At 45.1% G+C, this 25,095-nt stretch overlaps 1 protein-coding gene across 3 annotated transcripts in view; it reads right to left on the bottom strand.

Annotated features, from left to right (window-relative positions):
* Positions 1 to 9,289: 9,289 nt before the first annotated feature.
* The window catches only part of HOOK3 (hook microtubule tethering protein 3), an 88,865-nt gene continuing 73,059 nt past the window's right edge, over positions 9,290 to 25,095 (bottom strand). For 2 of the 3 annotated variants that reach the window (XM_051642390.1, XM_051642392.1), the window contains 6 exons: positions 24,487 to 24,569; positions 22,350 to 22,450; positions 19,801 to 19,905; positions 19,610 to 19,681; positions 18,771 to 18,907; positions 9,290 to 12,176 (listed from right to left, as the gene is read on the bottom strand). In XM_051642390.1, coding sequence (XP_051498350.1) covers positions 12,161 to 12,176; positions 18,771 to 18,907; positions 19,610 to 19,681; positions 19,801 to 19,905; positions 22,350 to 22,450; positions 24,487 to 24,569 — 514 coding nt within the window. In that variant the 3' untranslated portion in view covers positions 9,290 to 12,160. Of the gene's footprint in view, positions 12,177 to 18,766; positions 18,908 to 19,609; positions 19,682 to 19,800; positions 19,906 to 22,349; positions 22,451 to 24,486; positions 24,570 to 25,095 lie in introns of those variants that run through there. The other variant, XM_051642391.1, reaches the window with a different exon arrangement.

The following is a 25,095-nucleotide window of genomic DNA, read 5'->3' as shown; positions in this document are numbered from 1 at the left end:
GGTGCTGGGCAGTGCTTTGGGAGCTGCCGGCGTCGGCAGCTCTGGGTGCCCATCCCGGAGCCAAACCCTGTGTTTCCCCGACCCTGCCTGGTTCAGGAAGCCGGGCGCTGCAAGGACTCCCTTGCAGCAGCAGAAGTGAGGCGAGAGGCAAACATCTCCCCTGGAGCGGCCGTGGGGCCCGGAGAGCTGGGAGAGTGTCCTTCCCGAGGGGCCTGGCCTTTCCTTCCTGCTCTCCCTGCCCTGGCAGAGCGAGGGGCTGAGGCCTTTCCCGTTTGCAGGGCACAAAACCTGCCACTGCCGTGCCAGTGATGGGGAGCAGCTTCTCTTCCTCCGTGTTCCCAAGGTCCCTGCAGGGCGCAGAGAGCAAATGGAGCTGCCCCATCTGCTGCAAGCCTCAGAATGACACTGCCTACTTGATCCCGTGCCTCCACCAGTTTTGCTTCAGCTGTGCCATGCGCTCTGTACAGCAGAAGCTGAGCTGCCCCCTGTGCATGTTGGAGACAACGTTCGTCTTGTTCTCCAACCGGCCAGACAACGATTTAACTGTGCTCGGAATCCCAGGCCTTGCAGAGCCCTCAGGTGAAGAACAGCAGGGTGAGAAGGAGGAGGATGCAGAGCAGGGGCCCAGGGCTCAGGCAGGTGGCTTCCCCCCTGAGGTGTGGGCAGACTTCTTCCAGAGCCACCCAGATAACATCAGGCCCTTGCAGCTGTGGCTGAGGCAGCAGCTCGAGGGGCTCTTTGGGGGCCAGTGCTGGAAAGTGACTGCGTGGGAGGGCATCATTGTGGGCCTCCTGTGCCTCCGTGGACTGGACGTGGCAGTGTTGGCAGAGAAGCTGCAGACTGGGCTGCAAGAACACACGCAGCCATTCCTTCTGCAGCTCAGCACAGCTGCCGAGTGCCTGTGCGGCACAGCCATCCGCCGGCACCTGGACACGCAGGACACCTCCTCTAGCAGCCCTGCAAGGTTTGATGTTGAGGAGGAAGCTGGCACATTGGATGCTGCCCTCCACAGGCGTCCCAGCTATCACCCACCTGTGCCTGTCACAGCAGAGCAGGAGGAGCCCTGGGAGGATGAGGATGGCCCTGCACCCAGCCCCAGTACCCCATGGTGGGTAAGGCTCTACTCCGTGCTGGCCACTTTCAGCAGCATGGCAGGCTTCGATGAGCAGGAGGAACCTAGCAGGTTGGAGGCTGCCCTACATGAGGGTCCTGGCCATCCCCCATCTCTGCCTGTCACAGCAGAGCAGGAGGAGCCCTGGGAGGACGAGGATGGCCCTGCACCCAGCCCCAGTACCCCATGGTGGGTAAGGCTCTACTCCGTGCTGGCCACTTTCAGCAGCATGGCAGGCTTCGATGAGCAGGAGGAACCTAGCAGGTTGCAGGCTGCCCTACATGAGGGTCCTGGCCATCCCCCATCTCTGCCTGTCACTGCAGAGCAGGAGCAGCCCTGGGGGGAGAACGATGGCCCTGCAGCCAGCCCCACCCCCCTGTGGTGGGTAAGGCTCTGCTCCACGCTGGCCACTCTCAGCAGCACTGTAGACTTCGATGTGGAGGAGGAGCCCAGCACACTGGAGGCTGCCCTCCACAAGGATCCTGGCCTTCCCCCATCTCGCCCCCTCAGAGAATATCAGGAGCAACGCTGGGAGGAGGACGACGGCCCTGCAGCCAGCACCAACCCCAGCATCCCAGGCTGGGAAACACCCAAGTCCAGCCTGGCCTCCTCCACCAGCCGTGCAAGCTTTGATGTTGAGGAGGAACCAGGCACGTTGGACACCACCTTGCGTGGGGATCCCAGCTGTCTTCTGTCTCTGCCTCTCACAGCAGAGCAGAAGCAGCCCCAGGAGAAGCCAGGGAAGGTGCTGCCAGCAGGTCTTGGCACACCCAGCCACAGCAGGGACTACTTGCCTAGGGAACCCCGCCGCCCCCCAAAGATCAAGGCTGACAGCCCCCTAGACAGTCCGCAGCCCTGCAAGAAGCTGCGCCTTGCAGGCAGCCCGAGCTCCGGCACCTCCCTGGGGGTAACTGCTGCTGTCCACCTGGCCTCCCCCAGCAGCTCTGCAGGATTCCAGGTGGCAGCGGCCACAGGTCCCACCTCTGCCCAGAACAGGGATCGCTTGCCTGGGAAGGCCCGGTGCCCCACAAAGAGGAGGGCCCCCAGCATCCTGTCCTGCAAGCGGCTGCAGCTTGAAACCAGCCGCAGCTCTGTCCCCAGCACCGCCCTGGGGGTAACTCCTGCTGCCCACCCCGCCTCCCCCAGCAGCTCCGCAGGATCCCAGGTGGCAGCGGCCACAGGTCCCACCTCTACCCAGAGCATGGAGTGGTTGCCTGGGAAGGCTCAGTGCCCCCCAAAGAGAAGAGCCCCCAAACTCCCAGACTGTCCCGTGCCCTGCAAGCGGCCGAGCCATGGAACCAGCCACAGCACCTCCCTGGGGGTAACTGCTGCTGCCCACCCGGCCTCTCCCAGCAGCTCTTCAGGCTCCCAGGTGGCAGCAGCCACAGGTGCCTCCTCTGACCAGAGCATGGAGTGGTCGCCTGTGCAGCCCCAGCGCCCCCAGAAAAGGAAGAGGGTCTCCAGGTGACCTCATTCTTCCCCACCCCAGAGGAGGCCATGCTGCCTTTAGCACTGGCGGGGCTGCAGCAACACCTTCTTCAAGCAGCCATTCAAGCCTTGACGTGGAGGAGGAACCTGGCACACCGGAGGCCACCCTCCACGGGGGTCCCAACAGTCCCCCATCTGTACCTCTCACAACAGAGCAGGAGCAGCCCTGGGAGGAGGACGACGGCCCTGCAGCCAGCACCAACCCCAGCATCCCAGGCTGGGAAACACCCAAGTCCAGCCTGGCCTCCTCCACCAGCCGTGCAAGCTTTGATGTTGAGGAGGAACCAGGCACGTTGGACACCACCTTGCGTGGGGATCCCAGCTATCTTCTGTCTCTGCCTCTCACAGCAGAGCAGAAGCAGCCCCAGGAGAAGCCAGGGAAGGTGCTGCCAGCAGGTCTTGGCACACCCAGCCACAGCAGGACTACTTGCCTAGGGCACCCCGCTGCCCCCCAAAAAGCAGGGCTGACAGCCCCCTAGACAGTCCCCAGCCCTGCAAGAAGCCGCACCTTACAGGCAGCCCGAGCTCCGGCACCTCCCTGGGGGTAACTGCTGCTGCCCACCTGGCCTCCCCTTCAAGGAGGGTGCAGCAACACCTTCTTCAAGGCAAGGGAAATAAATTTGTCTTCCCCTGACACAGTCTCTGGATGCTGCTTTCTGCCCCTTCCCCTGGTGTCTTTGCTTGTCCTCCGCCCCACAGCGTGGCAGCCACCCGCCTGCTGGGGCCCTGCCATGGGCTCCCAGAGCCTCAGGGCCGTGGCAACAGCAACTCCTCCCGCAGGGAATCCTGCGGCAGCCGCACACCCTCGGAGCGGGAGATGCCGAGGACAGAGCGGGCAGGAGGGGAAGCTGGTTCTGCTGTAGCTCCGACGGGGACACAGCTGGGCCAGTGCCCCAGGCGGAGCAGGGCGCTCTGAGGAGCCGTTTTCCAGCCAGCACCACGGGCCAGAGCGCTGGGATTGGCCCAGTGGGGTCACCTCACCCACCCTCGCCTCCCCTGCCTGTTGCTCCGGCCGAGTTCAGAACTTGCCGCCCGTGGCAGGGAGGGAAGAGGTGGTGGCCACATTCCTGCCTGGCTCCCCAAAACGTGACTTGGGGGTGTGTTTTCACAACAAGCTCCTGCCCTTTCCGCACTGCGTGCCACACACAGGGATGCCGCTTGCACCAAGAGGCTGGGAAGGACTGCCTCCTGAGCCTGCCATCTGCCTACTGGGTGTCTCCTGGGTGCAGGCACCGGCCACCACCACCATCTTGCAGCTGAACTTTACTTGGCTGGACGCCGATTCCTAGGACAGGGCTTTGTCCTGGCCGTGCTGAGTGCAAGCAATGGCCATCGGCTCTGGGAACGAGCGCTAATTGTCCTCATGCGTGGTGGCTCTTGCTGAGTCAGAGGCCGTCCTTCCCTGCAGGTGGGACACACGGGTAGGTAGGTTGCACTCGAGTAGCCCGAGAAAGGTCATCTGCAGAGATCAGACAGCCCCTCCTCTCTGCAGGGGCACGGAGCAGCAGCAGGGAGCGGTAGGGCTCCCTGCTCCGGCAAGGCAGAAGGCGGATCTTTAGCAGGAGATCAGCCGTTAAGCAGTTAACGGCAGATCTGGGAGGCCTGAGAAGTCACCTAAAACTGAAACCTCTTAATGATGCTCGCATTAAAGAGACTACAATTCCAACTACGATGAGACAAGCCTGCTGCTCTGTAGCCACAGGGTGCCTTGACACATTCTTTAGAGACTGGTGCGATTGGCTGCTGGATTATGGAGTTCAAGGTGTGGTTCAAGAGGGGTCACTTGGGCTGGATCATACCTTCGCTCATTGAACGCAGGAATTGTTTGGTGCACACACATTCCCCCCTGTGCAGCCCACGCTGCCCAAGCCACTGGCTCCCATCCAGTCCTGACATCAGTCTTCTTCTGAAGGTTAGGCAGGACACCCTCACCTGATGGTGTGCTGCAAGCTCAGCAGGCAGCAGTCTTTTTCCTGCCTTCAGGATCTCTCTGACCCCTGAACTCCAAAAACTTGCAGGGTTTTGCTAAGCTCTCGTGTTGCTCAGGAGCTAGTGAAACAGCATTAACCAAACTCTGGCTTCAAATAGTTAACTGCTTGTAGGGTGTACATCTCTCATCTGGGCCTACTGCTAGTGAGCTGTAAAAGCCTTTTGTGGGAGCTTATCTGTCTGTAGTTTTAGGGAAGAAATACAAGGGTCCTTGAAGAAGAAACAAGCTATTAAACTGCGACTAGGGATGCCCACTGTAACCAGTTCTACTGAGGAGTCAGCAGAGATAAATGGGAGAGGAGACAGGACTCGGCCAAAGGTTCCTGTGAGGAAGACTCCAGGATGAAGTAAACGACCCCCAGGAGACCCTCATGGACTGAACACGCACGCGATAATGGGCGGACACTTATGTAAATGATTTCTCAGGAGACTAATGAATAAATAAACCGTTTCTTAGAAATATTGCCCAGAATTGAGTATCAGCTGTGTACCTGTCTCTCACCTTACCCTGTAAGGGGAGCTATCCCCTGTGCGTCCAGCACCGTGACTAAAGAACACCGACTGAACAGTACTTGGACTGTTGGGTGGACTTTCTTTGTTTCACTAGTTCAGCATCCTTAGGGCCGAGATGAGGATCGTGCCTCTATGTCTGGGACCCGTACTGCAGCAGGATATTTAACTCCTCTGGGGCTCCTTCAGGGAAGGGGATTCCTGAGAACCAGCTTCAGCCCAGGAGGACTAGTCTCTGCTGACTCCTGCAGTAGTTAACAGAGCTCGGTCAGGGCCTCCTGAGGGCAATTCAGAGCAAGAGAATGATGCTCCGAATTACCCGTTGGAGGGCTGTGACTCTCTGCTGCCTAGAGAGGAAGCCTTGGGAGACCTACTCTAGTGTGCACAAGTTGGCCTCTGTGAGTCTGCAGCCGCGTGCCCGTGGAACTCAAATTGTTTGATAGCTTGAGCCAGCAGGAAGGGGCTTTCATTCTGCCCCTTTTTGCACAGAAATGAAGGTCTAGACGGCTGAAGCTTGCTAGCACAGCACCCTTCAATTTCTTGAGTCTTCACAGGGGTAGGACAACATCTCAACAAAACAATGCCAGATGGAAGGAGAAGACAAGTACAGCTTGCCCACCCGACACCATGGGGACCACTTGTCAATTTGCCCTCTTACTTTATTCAGAGACCTAGATGCTGTTCTTTTCAGGATGTCCCTATCAGGGACAGGGATGTTCTCAGGATGGAGGCCTGTCCCTGTCAACGGGCAGATGAAACAACTGTTGCAAAACCACTTTTCAGACAGAACTCATCCCCGGGTTTAGTATCCCCTACAGGTAGACAGCAACAAAGCAATGCAGAGATATTGTGCAGCCCTGCAACTAGAAGCAAAGTGTCCTTGTGCCTGACCCCACAAGCCCCGTGGCACTGCAGGGAGGAAAACCTCCCATTTGAAAACAAAACTGTGCGGAGACTGGCCTGAAACTTGGCAAGCACAAAGGGATGTGGCACTGCGGGCAAGCGTCAGCGGGAGCGGATGGGGCTGCAGCAAAATGCCCCGTTCGGCTGCGCCCTGCCGGCAGGGGTGTCGTGGTTTGGGCCTGGCACGACAACAAAGAACCCGCTGCGTGGCTGCTCACTCAGCTCCCCCCATCACACACACACTCTGGCATGAGGAGGACAAAGGCCGACTAGAAAAGCTCATGGGTCGAGACAAAGGACAAGGAGGGTTCTTCACCGATTAAGGTCATGGGCAAAACAAACTAAACTTGGGGAAAAACAGTAATTTAATTTCACACTAATCCAATGCCCACAGGGCAGAGACAACACCAAGAGCAGGGCTTACACACCTTATCCCCACCCCTCCCTTCTTCCCAGGCACAAGTCACTTGGTTGCCCATTTCTCTCCCTCGTTCCCCACAGCAGCTCAGAGGGACAGGGGATGGGGACTAGAGTCAGTTCACAGGCTGGTGGTTCTTGCTGCTCCTTCCTCCTCAGGAAGAAGGGATTCCTTACAGTCTTCCCCTGCTTCCCCACGGGGTCCCTCCCACGGGAGAGAGGCCTCCACAAACCTCTGCTTCGTGAGTCCTTCCCACCAGGTCTGGAGCTGCTCCAGCCTGGGCTTCCTACAGAGTCATGGGCTGCTTAGGGGACAGTCACCTCCCCTGGCACCAGGGTTTTCCACAGCTGCATAATCCAAGTCCACTGGTAGCAAATCCGAGTCCACAGGCCAAGTTCACCCCTCCTGGCGCCTTCAGGGAACATTCCACCACGTTCCTCTAGGAATGCAGGGGGACAGCTGCCATCTCACCATGGGTTGCAGGGAAAACTTCTGCTTGGGCACCTTCTTCCCCTTCTTCCTCAGCAGCCAGCCGGGATCTTCACCCCAGCACTGCCGTTCACATCTCCAGCACAGCTCTTCTTTTTCCTAACTGCTCACTTGGCTCAGGTCTTATCTCAGTTCTTTCCTGTGTCAATCACAGAGGCGCATCTCTTGCCTCTAAAACGGCTCCTTGGCTGGTTTTGGAGCAGGTGGAGCTTCTCAGCTTCTTACAGGAGCCACCCCAGGGTCCTTCCCCCACTACCAAAAATCCCGCCAAACCAAACTGCACTATGGTGTAGGGAGGCATCCACGGCCTTGTGGGAGTTCGTGTGGAGGAGTCTGAGGGACAGAGAAGGGATGGGGTGGGGCCAGGACATGGGATCCTGGGGTGGGTCTCAGTGCCTTGGGGGGGGGGTGGGCGGTGGAGGCAACGAAGAACAATACAGCAAAGGGAAGGAGACGTTGGCAGTGAGAGGAACAACAGGACAGCAGAGGGCACTGTGGTAGGAAGCAGGAGTGGCTGACACACCAGAAGGCTGTGCTGCTATCCAGCATGACCTGGACAGGCTGGAGAGTTGGGCAGCGAGGAACAACCCCATTTTTCAGCAATACAGGTTGGAGGCTGACTTGCTGGAGAGCAGCTGTGTGGAAACGGACCTTGGGGTTCTGATGGACAACAGGCTGACCATGAGGCAAGTATGTGCCCTCGTAGCCAAGAAGGCCAATGGCATCCTGGTGTGCATAAGGAAGAGTGTGGCCAGTAGGTCAAGGGAGGTCATCCTCCCCCTCTATTCTGCCCTGGTGAGGCCACATCTGGAATACTGTGTCCAATTCTGGGCTCCCCAGTTCATAAAGGATAAGGAACTACTGGAGAGAGTCCATCCCAGGGCCACAAAGGTAAGGAGAGGAATGGAGCATCTGCCCTATGATGTTGAAAGAGCTGGGTCTGTTCAGCCTGGAGGAAACTGATGGGGGATCTCATCAGTGCTTATGTATGTCTGAAGGGCAGGTGTCAGGACGATGGGTCCAGTCTCTTTCCAGCCATGTCAAAAGACAGGACAAGGGGCAATGGGCACAAGCTGGAGCACAGGGGGTTCAAGGTAAATATAAAGAACAACAACTTTATTGTAAGTGTGACAGAGCACTGGAACAGGCTGCCCAGAGAGGTTGTGGAGTCTCCTTCTCTGGAGACATTTAAAACCCATCTGGATGTAGGCAATCCTGCCCCAGCTAGGCGGTTGGACTAGATAATCTTCAGAGGTCCCTTCCAACCTTGACCATTCTGTGAGATACTGAAGTAACGGCCGAGGTGAAGAGGGTGACTGGGACAAAACCAAGAGCAGAAGTCGAGAGTGAATCACAATCAGCTGGAGGTGAGCTCTGACAGCTCCTTGCCTCCACCTGACAGTGCCTGTGGCTCAGGAGGAGCTGGCCACCACTTTGGGGCTCTCCTGCCTTCCCCATCCCACAAGCACCTCACCCCAGCCCCGCAGTGCTCTCCTGCTGCAGTGCTTTCACAGCCCAGGGCAGTGCCCAGGGGGGCAGGCCCAGCTGAGCTGGCACCAGGGGCTCCTCCCAGTTCTCCTCTCCCATTCCTTCCTCAGAGCAGCCCCGGAAAGGCTGCAGCTGGGTTGCTGCACCTCATCAGCCCCAGCACCAGGCAGGACACTCATGAGCTCAGTATCTCTCTCTGGCTGCTGCTTTCTCTTTCAGCACTAACAACATTTACCCACGTCTGACACTGCCTCCTCCTCCCAGCCCAGATGGCAACACTGGTCACCAATGCCGAAAGGAGGGGAAATTGTTTCTGTTCACACTAGCAGTGATTTCCCCACACACACCTTTAGCTACCTCTGAAGCAGGTACACCAGCTTCAGCTGGTGAAGCTCTGAAGCTTACACCAGCAGGAGAAAACTGTGTTACTTTGGCTGTTTGGCTTTGGCCCTGTGAGAGGCAAACCATGTCGGGCAACTCTTGCTGCCACGGGGCAGCCAGAACAGGTCCTTTCCAGCAAAAGTCAGGAAGTTTGACGCTTCTGGTGCACTTCTGGTGCACTTCTGCTGCTGCTGCCTACCTGCCCGCCCTTGTGCAGCTTCGGGAAAAGCCTTTCCCATATGACAGTTGTAGATGCAAGGATCAGGCTGACCTGCCAGGTGTAGCTTTTTAAGAACTCTAGTTTTTTCTCAGCTGTTCTGTAGTGACTTCAAGGGCAGGGTCTGTATTATCCATATTATTCCCACTCCACTGAGGTTCCTGTTAACCACAGGCTGGCTGCAAAAGCTCCCCCCCTGAACAGCACATCAGACTCAAACCAGCAACTTGAACATGAGCCATGCACTGGCCGTGTTTTTTAACCAAGTACCAGATGAATAAAGGAAAAACAAGCATTTACATTTTATAGAAGCGTTTATTTACAACTTGTTTAACAACTGTACACTCTTATGTCACCTTGGAAGCATTAGTGTATTTGACTGGGAAAAATATTAAACTTTTTGATTCCAATGATCATTACTAAGGAATTTTTTTTGTCTATATACAGATATGTATATTAATACTGCTACCATGACAATCTGGTAGTTACACAATTTGCAGATGAACTGAAATGGGAAGTAAATGTTTTGACACTCTAAGATTCCATTCTTTTACAGAAAATATAATCACTGGCAACTTCACAAACAGTTACTTTGATAATTGGTCAACACTTAATTCAAGACTGTCAAACAAGCTGCTATTAAGAAAGTAAAAGAGTCTTCTATGCAGTACAAATGAAGTTAGTATATCAGAGACATGCTGGAGATCCCCTCTGAGTTGTGAGCTCGCAATCACTTCATGACAGAGATGCTAGGCTAATCTAATTGAAGCTGCCAGCTCACTTGCTGAAAGTTACTGGCTGCACCCAACATCCCTCTGTTGCATTAGTGAACTCAAACAAGATAAACGCACTTAGATATGTCTTCAGGCTCGAGAACAACTGATACTTAAGTCTCTAATTTGCACAGACCACTTGGAGAAATGAGGTACTGCTCGGATTCATCTTGGGACTCCTGTGCAGGCAGGCGCACAGAAACAGAGCCATCCCCTCCCACCCTGCACAGAGCCACTGATTCCAGGGATCCTGCATCCAGCCTGCTGTGGGGCAGTCTGAGATCCCAGTCAAAGCAGCACTTACAAATGAGAAACAAACCATGCCTTTAACACCCAGCTAAAATGTTTTCTAATAACACTTGCTCTGACATGTAACAAGGGACCCATGGCTCTGACCCAGTAAGACACAAATCCTTTAGCTCTCTGCTGGACTCAGTCTGATGAAAGCTTTGCTGCCTCTGCTGCAGGAACACCTGACTTCTCACCACCAAACCCCACATCCTGCCTGCAGGTCACATCAGACTTCACTGTCCAAGGTCCCAGTGGACCAGGAAAGACACATCCCCCTCCTGGAATCTTTCCTGACTTATGTCAGCCAGAGCACCTGGCAGCCACCAGAGGCTTCCCCTCTGGTACAGTATCCAGAAGGGAACATGCCAGACACTTCTCACCGGGATCTTAATGCTTACCCTTCCCTCCCCTGCACAGTCGGCTTGGAGCCTGTTCCTACCTGCTCTTCCCTTTGCCAGGTGGCACAGACTCTCCTGGGGAAACAGAGATGGGGACATGATCTGTCTTTTCTCCAAGTCATTTTGCACGACGCTACAACTCAGTGGTATCAGGATCCCTGAGGACTGAACACACGTGGGTGTCTGAGCACACCAGGTGAGGCCCACTTGAAGGGCCCAGGACAAGACATACCCTGTGTTTCATGGCCAGAAGTGACTGCAAAGACTAGAGACACAACATTACTCCAGCATGGGGGTGCTAACATGGGAAACAGGTCTGGTGGTTATGCTACCACCTGGATAAGCAAAACCATTCTTGGAGCAAGCAGAGTACATACATATTTATATTTTTGCAGGATTAAGGTCCAAGTGAGCAAGAATGGGGTTTCTCTGGAACTGGACTTCAACCAAACCACTTACAGTACTCATCATTCAGGCCCTTCAGATTTTCCAGCAAGTTGGATGGCTTAAAAGCCCCCTTCCCCATTCTTCACACACTGACTTGTATACAATAAACGTCCTAACTTACAAAGCTACAGCATTCCTCATCTTCTGAATCTTGCCAGTACTGAATGTCCAATACAAAACAAAGATACAGTAGTACAAATGTGCAGATATTTAAGAATATTAAATAAGCAGCTTTTTAAATTAATATAGGCAGTACAAAGCATTTTGAGTTACACTGTCTACATATGGCAAATCTTATAGCTAAACTTCATAATACAAAGAACAGCCAAACTAGTGCAATTGGAAATTAAATAGCTAAGACTGCGGTAAGGAGAAAAGAAACAAATAGTACAGGTAGAAGATGAACGACCCAAATTATAAACTGGCAAGGACAGTCTGTGTAATACTGAAGGTGTAGACAGCTTTCATACTTATCTCCATTCAAGTTCTCTCCTCAGATTGTTTTAACAATTGTACACAGATTGAAAAAAAATGTTTCTGAAAGAAACTGACAACACAGCTAAAATGCAGAGAGAAAAATACAACAGCCACAAACTACTGTGTATATACATAGTAAGGAAGCAGGCAGTGTTCTGTGAACAAAGTACCACCCAGTAGTTTGCCTGGCTTGGAGATCATCAGATGAACCTTGCCTGGTTTTGTAAGGAAGATGGGATAGCCAAGCAGCAATTCATTAGTAATTTCTCCTGATAAAACACCTCCTTTGCTTTACTTTAATTATTTAATTAAAGAGTCAAAGTGGATTCTTTAAGGGTGCAGGTGCTTTGAAACCTTAACAGTAACCAAAAAGCATTTTTAGGACTCATAAGACTAGATTTTTATAGTTCAGTATATTAAAACGTTGCAGGAAGTCTGTGTTAATACTGTTAATTGAAATCAAATAAAGTAGACAGGCAGAAGTAAAATGGAGAGCTGACAGTGCTCTGTCAGTTTGCAGAACATCTCCTGTTGAGTTCTGAATATTGGATTTTCTCTCTTCTAACCTCACAGGAGACCTTTTGTGAAGAGAAAGAGTAAATGGAAGCGGGAAATGGGAAAGCCACTCCCCAGGATGGTAAGCTTCTCTGCAAGTAGATCCCCCTTTGAAATCAGATGGCCATGAGTCTTAAGTGTAGAACTGGTTAAGTTTTGGTTATGCAGTCTGGACAGAAAAGCAAGTCATGCACTGAACAGTCCCTGTTACAATAATGCTGCAGGTCATGCAACCACATCACTGTAAATAAAAGAATAAAGAAGAAAGTTAAAAAGCAGATAACACATTACTATTAAAAAACAGAGAACAGCACAGGAATTTTTCAGAGCAGTTCAGTAAGGCTGTCTCTACTTAAGAGTTGTGCAAATCCATGGGGAAAACAGTGAGATTACATGCCAATAACTGGAAAGAGCAAAAACCAGCCTTGGACAGTATCTAAATTTAGGCATAATTCAGACAAATTTGAACACTTCTAAGTCCTCAGGGTACCATTCTCAACTAACACAGCTACGGAAAGTAAGTTCATACAGCGATGATGAAGTCTCAGGCTTTCCTACTGTCTGTAGGACTGTTCAAGAAGTTAAAAAACCAAAGCAATATCAAGTGAAAGGTGCCTCTCCGACACTGCACGTGGTTACATACTAAAAGACATTCAGGGTCATAATGACTCTGTTTGAGCCTTCAAGATCTGAGCACCATCTCAGACTTCAGGCATTTGTTCCATCAAAGCTCACCCTGTGCTCGAGGCTGCAACAGCACCACTGCCACACCACCCGGGGAAGCGCTGTTCACCTCGTGCAAATACAGGGTTGATCTGCCAGAAAACTACTCGTATTCCTGTTAAAATCAGATGAGTAGGAGCAACTGGGCAGCCCAAAGAGCACATCACAATATTGGGGAAAGGAAGCTACGTTTGGGAGAGAACTAGAGAGGTTGGAATATTTCTCCATCCTTGCTGATGCACCCTCTGGATAGGTGGAATGCTTTACTAACACAGCTACAGTGCTTTCAGCTCCCCCAGGTAACACCAAAATCCCAACACAGCGTGGCACAGCACTAACTGCTCATTCTTGTTATCACATTGCACTCTCTGTGATACTACAAAAAGCAAACTAGCTTCACCAGATTGAAATCAAAGCACTCAAACTGTTTCTCTCCCAACTTCTTTCTCCTTGGTATTGCACTGGTTAAAAATGACTCAAAGAACAATGTCCGTGACAGGAAAATCCAAGTTAAATAGATAAGGAAGAATATTTATAACTAAACTCAAGGACTTACTGCAAAGAATCTATCTGTCTACTACACGTCCTGCACCTTGTGTATCCCTCTTTTTTTCCTTCTCATTCACCAACCCAGAACACTAACCATAGTTGAAGAACAAATAGAAATACAGAGATGTAAATCAAATGGACAATTTTTTTTTTAAATTAACACATTCAAAGCATCTCTCAAGAGTGTAGTTTAAGTAATCATGGTCTGTTAAGATTCCTTGGCACTGCTTGGGTGCATCAAGTTACTGAGTTTGGGATTAATACTATGAAGATTACTGCAGTTAGTCAATAAAAAATTAAAAAGTTCAAGCTACACAAATATCTATTCTATTGTGCATAAACAAATATAGTCTACTCCTTCAGTCTCACCTGGCTATTACATAGGTCAGCCTTATTGCTTACTAGCATTTCAAGTGTCCTGTTGCATATAAACAGACATTACACCACAGGATTCCCTTTGAGTCAACAGTGCTTTTGAGAGATCTTGTAAATGCAGGACAGCATATTCTCTTTCAAGGATGTCACAAAGTCATCTGACAGTGCCCTTTCCTGACTAGAAATTCTAACCTTGCTCTAAAAAATTTGTCTGTCAGTTTCTTTCTCTTGGAGTACTCCTTAGAATTAATCAACCTATTTTAAAGCTACCTGTTGAGGCAGCAACACTTTGTAGGACAACAGAGATGTGAGGATAAACTCACTCAGCATAACCTGTCATTGCCTCTGCAGCACCTTCAGGCAAAGGCAGTTTATGCAGCAGATGATGTGCCTATAGGAGTGACTCTCTTCCTTCCTTCCTTTTCCAGTCCAAAATACTCCAGATGTAAGTGAAGACTCACTGACAGCCTGGGGAGTTATTTCTTAGTAAGGCATTTCCCTTCAATAGTCAGTGTCTAATCTCTTTAGCTCTGTTTCGTTCCAAGTGTCCCTTAAAATCTTCCTTTTCTTCTTGCTGTCCAGTTCTGGCTTTTCAACACACAGATGTGACTGGACAACTCCAGCACATCCAAGCTACAGAAAGGATGGCAGCCATTTTCACTAACCTAGCCAGCTCTGGAGGCACAGCTCACACAGGTCAAAGCTCATGCAAAAAAAACACCCCAAAATCCAGACACATGTCCTCTCTGAGCAAGAGGATTCACCTCTTCATTTTAACAGAATGTTTCATACTGCCAATGTCAGCTCATACAGTTGTTCCACAGTAAGGCTTCCAAAAAGATTTCTAAGTGCTTGATTTCCTGAGATCACATTTCAGCCATAATCCAGCTACTGAACTACTCTGTAGGCAGCACACCTGATGTATGACTACTTGGCTTAGAGGAAAAAATACCACTTTAAAGCATTTCCTGATAAAGTAACCTCTTTTAGCTTTCTATGTGTACAATGCTGGTGAGGAAAATGCCTGCAAAATTTGCTAAATTTGGAGACACCAAAGTTTATCAATACAATATTACCACAGAGTCTACATCCTACCTAAAACACATGTACGAAACCTTGTAAGTCAGTACTGTGCAACTGAGTGCAAAACCAGCTCCCTCATCAATCCTTGCAAAAAGTCAAAATAGCAGGAAAGAATGAAAACCTCTGTAAAATGATTAAAATTTAGATACTGTCTTGCTTCATAAGAAAACAAAAAAATTCCCACATTAAGGAGAATCTTTCCCAAAATATTTCACTAGATGAAAATGAAGTGGTGAAATTAAAATATTTTCCAATTACCAAACCTACAGAAAATGTCAACACATCAAGACAACTAAATCCAGTAAAAATCTTCCAGGAGGCTGCTAAGTGGATAGTCTCATATACTAGAAAACAGAGGAAGAGTAAAAGCTACTTGCGCATGTCAAAATACTGCAGACTTTAAAATTGCCCAGTTCTCTTACATTTTCTTGAGAGCTTGCACATACCACTTAATATTTAAGATCATCATAAAGTACAAATAGGAATATTCACTGTTAATTTTTTCCATACATTATGAATATAAAATTGCCAGAGATCCTTACATGAATAGAAAGCTGCAGAAAACTTGGAGAAGCATTACTGCTATCTCAACTGACACCAGAACAGGACAAATTATCATTTCTGTATTTTTAGAGAAAAGCATCTTGTAGTCATTACATATTTACTTCATGTTATAATACATTAAGCTATATGCTCTGTGCTCCCTTTGTACTGTGGGTGGAACACACAGCCTTTACATCAAGATTACTTCAGTTGTCACAGTACTTGGAAAATACATGTTACGATCAAGTGGTTACGTGTTGCTACCAAGAGAACGGAGAATGTGAATATTCTTTTCTGTAATGTCTGATCAGATATGTTAACAATTAAGTAACTCTCCACAGAAGTATATCAGCTGGATAGCACACACACCCCTGAAGTCCAGAAATGAAGCTTCAGCTCTGAACAATTAAAATATTAATCCATTTAACCACTACCTCCTAGAGACATCAATAAAAAAATATCTCAGAGGGCTTATTCTGGGCAGATACTCGGCACAGTGCTCAGGAATGTACTCGCATGAACTCTTCACCTGTTTTCTGCTGCTTCTAGACTGCAGAACCTCTTCCCTTTAACCTCAGGGTTTTCTTGTGTATCAGGGCAGGATACAGCACTGGTTAATATTTACCATAACAATTTTGAGGGAAACAGCCTTTGTTGCCCCAGAAATAGTCTTTGTTGTCCATAAAAGCTTTGTAGTAATACCTAATTTACTGAGATAATTCTGTTTTACAAGGGGTTTTTTGTTATTATTTTATTACTGAAGATGAGAGAAATTAACATCACTCACTGGTAGCTCATCTATACATGTGCTTATTCCCTGCAGTCACACTCTGACCCTCTTATTTTTCTTAATACCACACTACGTCCAAAGCTACATAACAAGCCGGGAAAATAATGAAGCTGAACCCTTTCAAAAAAGAAGCTGTTCTTGTGAATGTGAAGGTTTAAGGATGCTCACTATTTGCATTCATCCACACTCAAAGATAAAGAATCGATGTATGGTGCAAATAATGTAAGTAAAACACTGAAGAACAAGAAATTTAATTCCTGATGATTACCCTTAGAAGGCAGAAAAAATGACTTACTGGAACTGGATAGCAACAGAGTATATTTTTCTAAGATTGCAGTATATTTTTAGACTTTTATATTCAATACAAATCCTGGGAACTACCAAAATTTCTACAAGTCTGCAAATTCTCAAAAGAGAAAGTGCTTGTTCTATCTTGCCCAGCACATACTTCGAGCAACAGTAAAGCACAAATTCTGTATCAGTCGTTTTGCTCTTTGATACTATATAATGTTGCTATACATTCTCAAGAGGAACTACAGAAAATGCGTCAGTGTCTTGTCCTAAAGGAAAAGGAAAGACCAACCAGACTCACAAAGCAGAAGATATAAGCTGACAACCACCAAGAAGTGAAAGAAGCAACTAAATTATTAGACAAAATCAAGAGATAAAACTTCCCATTAAGGTCCTAGTATTCCTTGCTTTCACAAAAAGGCCTTGGCAATTTGGTAACAGACAGAGCCAGCCAGATTAAAACAAAAACGGAGCTTCAGGTATTCTTATGTTCTTTCTCTGGGCAATATAAAAATCTGAAATCTCAAACAAGAATAAATTCTCTCAAATAACTGATCTTATTTGCTCCTGTTCACACATGCCATGCAGTAAAGCATTCTTCAAATTACTAGAATGGATTGCACAATAAGATCAGTAAAAGACACCCGCAAACCGTGGTCATCTTGCTAGGTAACATGTATGACTTCTTGTCTCTTTAGTATTCTGTATCTCAGAAAGTGACAGTAAAATGCATGTCACCTCACGGAGCTACAGAAATTGTCCTAAACTTCCTTTATATTGTTACCTCTCTAAACACATAAGATACTTTCTCTGTCTTACATTGCAAGAATAGCCAAGACATGTCTTATGTTGAGTAAGTAAAGAGAATTTTTAGAAAATAAGTTTTTTTTCAAATGGTGAGGAATAAAAGACAAATCTATAAGCATTTAATACAATTCAGCATCTGTTTTCATATTACTAGGGCCAGGGTTGGGGGTGGGGGAAGGGGGAAGAAATCAGAACTGGTATTTTTTCAGACACATACTGAATTTCTCAATCTAGATTAAAACAGATTATGTACTTGAGGATAAAACAGTAACTCAAAGAGTCATTCACCTGTTTCTTACCCTCCGATCGTTGTTTTAATTAACCTCTGCTTATTCTACCTGAGTTGTGAATTAACATAGACCTTGAGAAGTCTAATAAATGCTAGTATATCTTTTCCCTACAGGGATTTATGAAAAACTGTTTTCACTTGGGAGGGCATTAAAAGAAGGTAAAAGAATAAATTTATAAATGAGACTGCAGGTGCATTATTGTCCAAACAGTCTCTGAAAGATATTTAAAACTGAATCACAGCTGAACTTTGTAGGAACAGAACCTGAATTAATAGCATGGGCCAACATCCACCCCACTGATCAACATGAAGGTGTTAAAATGATTGACATACAATTAATCAGCTACACATGAAAAAGGCAGTACAGAAAATCACAGCCAGTTTCCAACAAAGTCAGCAGCAAACTCACCTGAAGGCACTGGTACCATTAGTAAGGCAACTGATACAATTATCCCCATAATCAATATATTAAAAGCAAGTATTTTAGTAGGGGATCACAACCAGAATACATTAACATCAAGAATAATCATTGAGGCCTTGATCCATTATGTACTGTTCATCCATAATTAAAATTTTAAACCAAATGTCCTTTCTAAATGGATTATGCAGTAGCATATTAGAGGAGTCTAAATATTCCTCAGTCTTTGTATAGTATATATTAAGCACACACTTGACCAAGAAGACTAGAACTAACCATTTGAAAATAGTCAACTCTGGCAGCAAAAGAGGTAACACTGGTAGATAGAGAAAAACCTTAAAAAAAAAAATCATCCTGCTTCCCTATTAAATGCCAAGAAAAAGAGCAAACTTTGCATGTAGGAGATTAAAAAAAAGTTATTTTTGCTATTGGTAAGTTTTTTAGTAGCAAATATATTTCACAACAATATGATATGCTAATTTTGCACTTATGTGATGTGTTTTCAGCATTTTTTGAAGCAACAGGTTAGCGCATGAAATAGAAAGCTTACTTCCCTTTGAACAAGGACAGTCTTAGAAAGCGTAACAACCCTTATAGGCACATTATCAACTGTGACAGGAAATGTACGTTGTTACACAGCTAATATGAGGCTTTACCTAAGAGATGAGGCTTTATACAAACACGACACTGTTATTATACAGCACTCCTCTAGATGTTTCCAAGCCTTTGGCACATTCAAAAAAGGTAGAGGGAGAGAGAGAGATATTGACTCCAAAAAAATATAAGCAAAGGGCATTACAGAACAATGATAAAACATAAGAAAACCCTTTCCTGGACTGTAAAATAATAGCAGTAACAAGGGAGAAAGAGAAAGGATGCTGGTTGGTTTTCCTTGAATGTTGTCACTTGCAACAGAAGTGGCCTGGATCACAGGGCAGTTTTCTTTTTAAGGGCAAGGCTTCTCTACCTTGCTGTTGCTGGCTGGACATGACCAGGGTAAGATCTCCTCGTGCTCGTGGCTTGCCTTTGTCTAGCCAGGAAGGACTGTCCTGAGCCTGTACTAGCCAGTCTATCTTCTGCTGCTTTTTTATGCAGAGTCATCCCCTATGAACAAAGAGAAACTTCTCAGTGAACACAGAACACCAAACAATTTCACTCACATTTTTTTTATTACCTACTTCACCAAAACGGACAAAGCTATTTGAATTTCAAACTTGAGGCACCATTTTTTCAAGGTTAGGTCACTTCCTTATGGTTTGAGTAATTTAGGTGAGGGTCTGGTCCCTGTTCCACATCCTTTGCATAGGACTAAACTTGCACTCAAGTTAAAGGTGTCATATCTCTGAGTACTTACTGCAGCAAGTAGGCAGTATTGCTTTTATTGTGCTTTTCTGTATTTTCTTTATTTTGTATTGCTTATCATTTAAAAACACTTAAAGACTGGAGAAGGGACAATCGAAGAAGAAAGTAAATTTGTACACTGTAAGTCAGTATAACTGAAGGGCTGGGATTACAGAATAGTAACCCGAGGTATCCTTCCCTCTATGAAGTGCCATTTTTGGTTTTAAACTTTGAAAATAACATACAAATTCTTTTTTTATTTACTCCATGGTTATCAAAGGAACATACTCTTGTACAGCAATAGTTTAAAATTATTAAAAAGTATTTGTTTCTGTGTCTGTGTGTTAGAAAATGCTTTTCAAAGAAACAGCAGATGAGTTAATACAGCTACAAATAATCTGGAAACAATTATTATTAATAGTTTATTTCCTTTTTTTTTAAATAAAAAGTTTGGGAGATTCTTACCATATTGTACCAGGCACTAACAATAAATTTCTCCTCCATTTCTCTTTGATTTTTTGTTTTTTCATATTCTTTCTATAAAAGAAACATCAAAAAAAGCGTAACTTTAGAACCAAAATATAGTATATTTTTTAGTTTATACCTAAAATCCAATGAGGAAATATGCATCAACTAGGAAATATGAGGATTACTACCTCTAATGAATTAAATATTCTGTCCCGCTCCTGCAACTGATTTTTCAGAGCTTGAATCTCAGGAGCTGAACCCTGGTTCTGCTTAGGATCTAAAGTGCGGATGACCTGTAAGACAAAACCAGTTGGCTTTTAATTGAATCCTGCAAAAGCATTCCAATAGGTCCATTAAAGTGTTCCTAAGAAATTACACACTAGACCTGGATACAATTTCTATAGTGGAAGGCTTTAATGATTGTACTTGTCTTCACCAAAAACCCAAACGGAAAGTTGGTACAATCACAAAAAGCTCTCCTAAATAAAACAATTAATGCTACTGTTGTATATAACATCCTAGGGTAACACAGCACATACAAACCAACCTACTTATTAAAAAGTGAAACTGTAACTGTCGCTGGAATACTCTGAGACACAGTCATAAACACAATATGCTAAAAAGAAAAGAAATCAATTTCTTTAGATTTCCTGAAGACTTTTGAAACATCTCACAAGAAGTCATTGAGGAAGCTACACAGAAGTAAAGGAATCATAGAATTATAGACTGGTTTGGTTTGGAAGGGACCTTAAAGATCATCAAGTTCTAAACCCCTGCATGGACAAGGACACTTCCCACTACATTCAGTTGCTCAGGGCCCCATCCAGCCTGGTCTTGAACACTTCTAGGGAGGAGGCATCCACAACTTCCCTGGGCAGCCTGTTCCAGTGTCTCACCACCCTCACACTAAATAATTTCCTCCTAATGTCTAACCTAAATCTCCCGACTTCCAGTTTTGATCCATTACCTCTTGTCTTCTTGCTATAAATTCTCATAAAAAGCCCCTCCCCAGCTTTCCTGTAGCCCCTTCAGGTAGTAGAAGGCTGCTATAATGTCTACCCAGAGCCTTCTCTTCTTCAGGCTGAGCAGCTCCAACTCTTTCAGCCTGTGTTCATAAGAGAGGTGCACTGTGTCAAAACTGTGCCAGTCAAACTAATTATGCTTGTGTTACTTTACACTAGTGGGGCTGTGGCAAAAATAATTAAAAGGCAAGAGAAGTTAAAAATCAAAACCACCCACCCCAACCTGTAAAGGCTTGCCTTTGTACTGCATCTATTTAATTAACATTTTGTCTTCTTAAAAGAAAGAGCATCTTTGAAAGTTCTGCCAAATTAGGAGCCTACTTACAGACTGAAGCTTGATACACAACCATAGCAAAGTTTTTGATAGTACTGTGACCAGATAAATGAAGATATTGGTATGCTTTTAAGAAGCTCAAATAAAACATCAAGGTATAATAAAAGGAGAAAGGAGACTATGCTTGAAGCCACTTTGTCACATATTGCCATTTCAAAGCTGTAACTACACCCACATCCTCAGTATCATATTTTAATATATGCCTCTGTTGAGACAGTAGCTAATATTTAACAGGAAAGGCAAACAGAATGCAGAATATCACGAGAGAAATGTAACAGCTCTCAATGTGGCTGACTTAGAGATCTCTTTACTTGGAAAAGAAATCAATAAAAGAGTGTATATTAAAACAGTTTCTATACCAGCTAGCTAAACCCCAATGTGAACAGAAATCAGAGGCAAAAGATTAACAAAGAAAGCCAAGTCAAATTTAAATTGCTAAAGATGGTTCAACATATAATTGCCTATTCCTGTAAATTCTTAACCCCCTCTAAAAGAATAAGCAATTTATGTGAGCAATTATGACCTGATGAGATCTGAAGTAGCTAAAAGCTGTATTTATAAAAAACTTATTTATCACTTTAGCTGCTCCTGGTAAGACAGATATTACTCACTGAGCACCACAAGAAGCCTGCACCATCCAGAAAAAATCATAAACAGATTCAGCCACCTGTGGAAGAAAATATCCCCTAACTTCTTTTTCTCTTCCTGCCAAACTGATAAAACCAGTTTGTTGGTCCAACTTGTGCCTATACTAAGCAGTATTTGTGTGCATCAAGAGGTAGAAGTCTTCATGACAACCGTGCCAGAAGTTCCCAAAAGTCACAGCACAAATGCCAATTAAAGAGTACTATTTCTCACAAAGCTTCCTTCCCCTAAGTTGGTTTACCCAAGTGGCTCTCCTTTTGGTTATTTCTATACCACCAGTCCTACTATGGACACTACTTTAGCTGATCTATACATTTGCCACTCAGAGACAGAATTCTGGAAGAACTTCCACCATTAGATAGGCTATTGTGGCAGTAGAAAGGTTTTAACACCTTCTCCTTGTCATCAGCCAGCATGAAAGGGTGATTAACAAGCTTTGTATCAAAAATCTATAGCAGTGGGTACAAATTTGTGCAGAGACATCAGAAGGGCTCATGGACAGGCAGCAAAAGGGGAGAGTCAGAAGCAAAAAAAACCCAACAAAGTAAAATCTTCTACAGAATTAATGAGTATGAGGTCGTGCAACAGAAAGAAGATACAAAAAATTCCCTGGGATTTCCTACTCTTTTACTTCCTAGTGTGTATACAGATACAGATCCTTTATTTTTATTCCTGCTAAGTGGATACATGGTGAAGTCTGTCAGAGGGATTATTAATGTGGATTACATGTACTTACACTTTTGGCCTTTTCCAAATACTTTTTGTATCGCTCTTCCATTTGCTTCATTTCCTCTTCCTTTTTCCGTAAAGCTTCTTGTAATTCTTCAATTTTGAGTGCTTTGTATCAGGAGATGCACACATTGGAAAAATAACATAATAACAATAATGCTATGTTTATTTTCGTGTTTTTCAACAAACATTTAATGCACAGCTAGAAGGTATTTCAGTTTAAGAAAGCTAACATAAGGAACCTGATGTAGCAGATACCATCGTTTTAATTTCTGAACAGCTCAGAAACAGGATTAAAAATGTGTATTTGTATATAGCATCATGTGATGGCTGGTTCATACACAAACTGCCTTTTTTTTTTAAGTTAGGAAAAAATAAAGAGGAAGGGAATCATAAATCGTTCTCAGTATGAGTAAGTATGAATTTTCCTATTTTATGTAAGAGGAATAATTCTTAACAGGCACAACTGGTGCTTAAATCTACCAAACTGTAACACTGGATACAATTTATAAGACTTGTAACATGAATATACTCGACTTAATTTCTCTCCCACATTTTCTTAAGCAGCAATGCAAACTAGTAGGATTATTTAATTGCACAGTCTTTTAGTGTTAATATAAGAATATGTCAAACCACTGTTGTTTAGACATCTTCTATACATCTTCTTTGACCTCAGAAAAGAATAATTAATCAGTTGCATCATCCTGGATCAAACAGCATATAACATTGATGTCTGGTTCTCAGTCAACGTCAGATAACTGACAACTCTCAGTCCACCTGTTTTGCACTCTCATTTTGAAATCTTCTTTCATATTTTTCCTACAGTTTTCTCTCTAAGCACTCAGTAAACACTAAACTGGTACCAGGACTAAGTAAGATCTTCATTGCTTATTAAGAAGACAAATAGCAGATAGTCTCCAAGACTGCAAGAATCCATTTTTCAAAATGTGGCATGATTCTTGTACAATGAGCAAGGAATTTGGCCATACCCTATATAATTAAAGGAATCTCAAAAAATAATTCATACACATTTCCTGAGCATGGAAAGAAAGCAAGAAGGTGCAACTATTTTTATGTTACTAAGACAAAAGTTTAGACCTAGATTTTTAAAAAGCAACTTGCAATTTCAGGAGACTAACTACAGAAGCCTCAATATGCTCTAATGTTCAGAAGTTAGTGGGTAGGAAGACTCGCACTGAAGCTTATCAAGTATGACAGGATTATGTGTTTATTTGCTACTCATGAAATCCTTGAATCTCATTTCCAAGTGTTTATAACATTTCCTAAACCATGGTATTTATAACATATTCTGCAGTTTTAGCTCAACATAAATGAAAACTCTTTTTGGATACAGAATATAAATGATGAATACTGAACTTACGTCTTCTTCCATGTCTTTATGAATAAAATTGCTTTGGCACAAACCAGAAAAATCTGCCACTAGTTGCCATCTTTTGCCTTGTTCTATAATAAATAGCCTTGAAAAAAATAATCTACCTTCTTTGATACAGTTCAGGAAAAAACTAGCATTGATATGCTAAAAAGCCTGGATGCTGGGTTCTGGATATCATTTGAGCAATACAACATATATTCTATATTCTCTTTGACCAGCATCCAAAGATTTTTTCAAATTACAACACATTTCTGAAGGAATATATATTGAAAGTAAAAATACCCTTGTGACGGCAACAAGGATCTCCCAAATTGAGGTCTTAAGAAACATGTCAGTTCTGAACAGCTAAGGTTTAATGACAGGCATGACAGTAACTCAGTATTTCTATAGCCATTGTAATTTCATAGAATCATAGAACTATTCAGGATGGAAAAGACCCTTGGGATCACCAAGTCCCTACTCTACAAAGTTCTCCCCTAAACCATATCCATCAACACCACATCCAAACAACCCTTAAACACATCCAGGGATGGTGACTCAACCACCTCCCTGGGCAGCCTGTTCCAGTGTCTGACCACTCTTTCTGTGGAAATTTTTTTTCCTAATGTCCAGTCTAAACCTACCCTGTTGCAGCTTGAAGCCATTTAAAGTGTGCACGTTGTTTATCTCATGTCCTATAGGTATTACAGTTAATAGATCTTGCCCATGAAATATTTTACAAAGAAAGAAATGGACTGCATAGGTAACTCACAACTGTTATTGCATCTTGGCTCCAAATCCTCAATAATAGCTCGTTTCTTCTGTAGCTCATTGTTAGCTTCATGGAGCTTCTCACTGTTACAAACCATAAAAGCACATATTGTTTTCTAAATATTATAACTGTGCCTCAATGAAAATTAAGCAGTACCAAAAAAATCTCAGATAGTGAGGTACTTCTGTGAACACAACTGATTTTTATTGTGGGGCATGAGGGCAATGACAATATCTCTGTGGAAATAATTGTTAAATAAGCTGAACAACATTAGGGTGTATAGATAATTGTAACAACAAATAGCTTCATTCTCAGCAATTACAAACTTGATTTAGAACTTACAGTTAATTGCACAATGCATGCCTAAAATTAATACTTGTAATGGACATTACATTGAGAAAGAATGGCTAAACCCAAAGGCAACTGAAACTAGTTATTTTGGGTTTTTTTGCAAGGCAGTGAAAAAGAAAACTGGTCTTTGCACTTTAGGGAAGCAAAAGAAGTGCAAAATAGCAGAACTATAACACTTCCTAAAATGTTATTTTTATGCCATAATGTATACTAAAAAGTAAACACATTAATTTTGTTTACATTAGTATGCTTTCCTCA

Source organism: Apus apus, chromosome Z, assembly GCF_020740795.1.
Source record: "Apus apus isolate bApuApu2 chromosome Z, bApuApu2.pri.cur, whole genome shotgun sequence".
In the NCBI taxonomy this organism is placed as follows: domain Eukaryota; kingdom Metazoa; phylum Chordata; class Aves; order Apodiformes; family Apodidae; genus Apus; species Apus apus.
The sequence above is the reverse complement of the archived record's forward strand: the minus strand, read 5'-3'. Positions and strand labels throughout refer to the sequence as shown.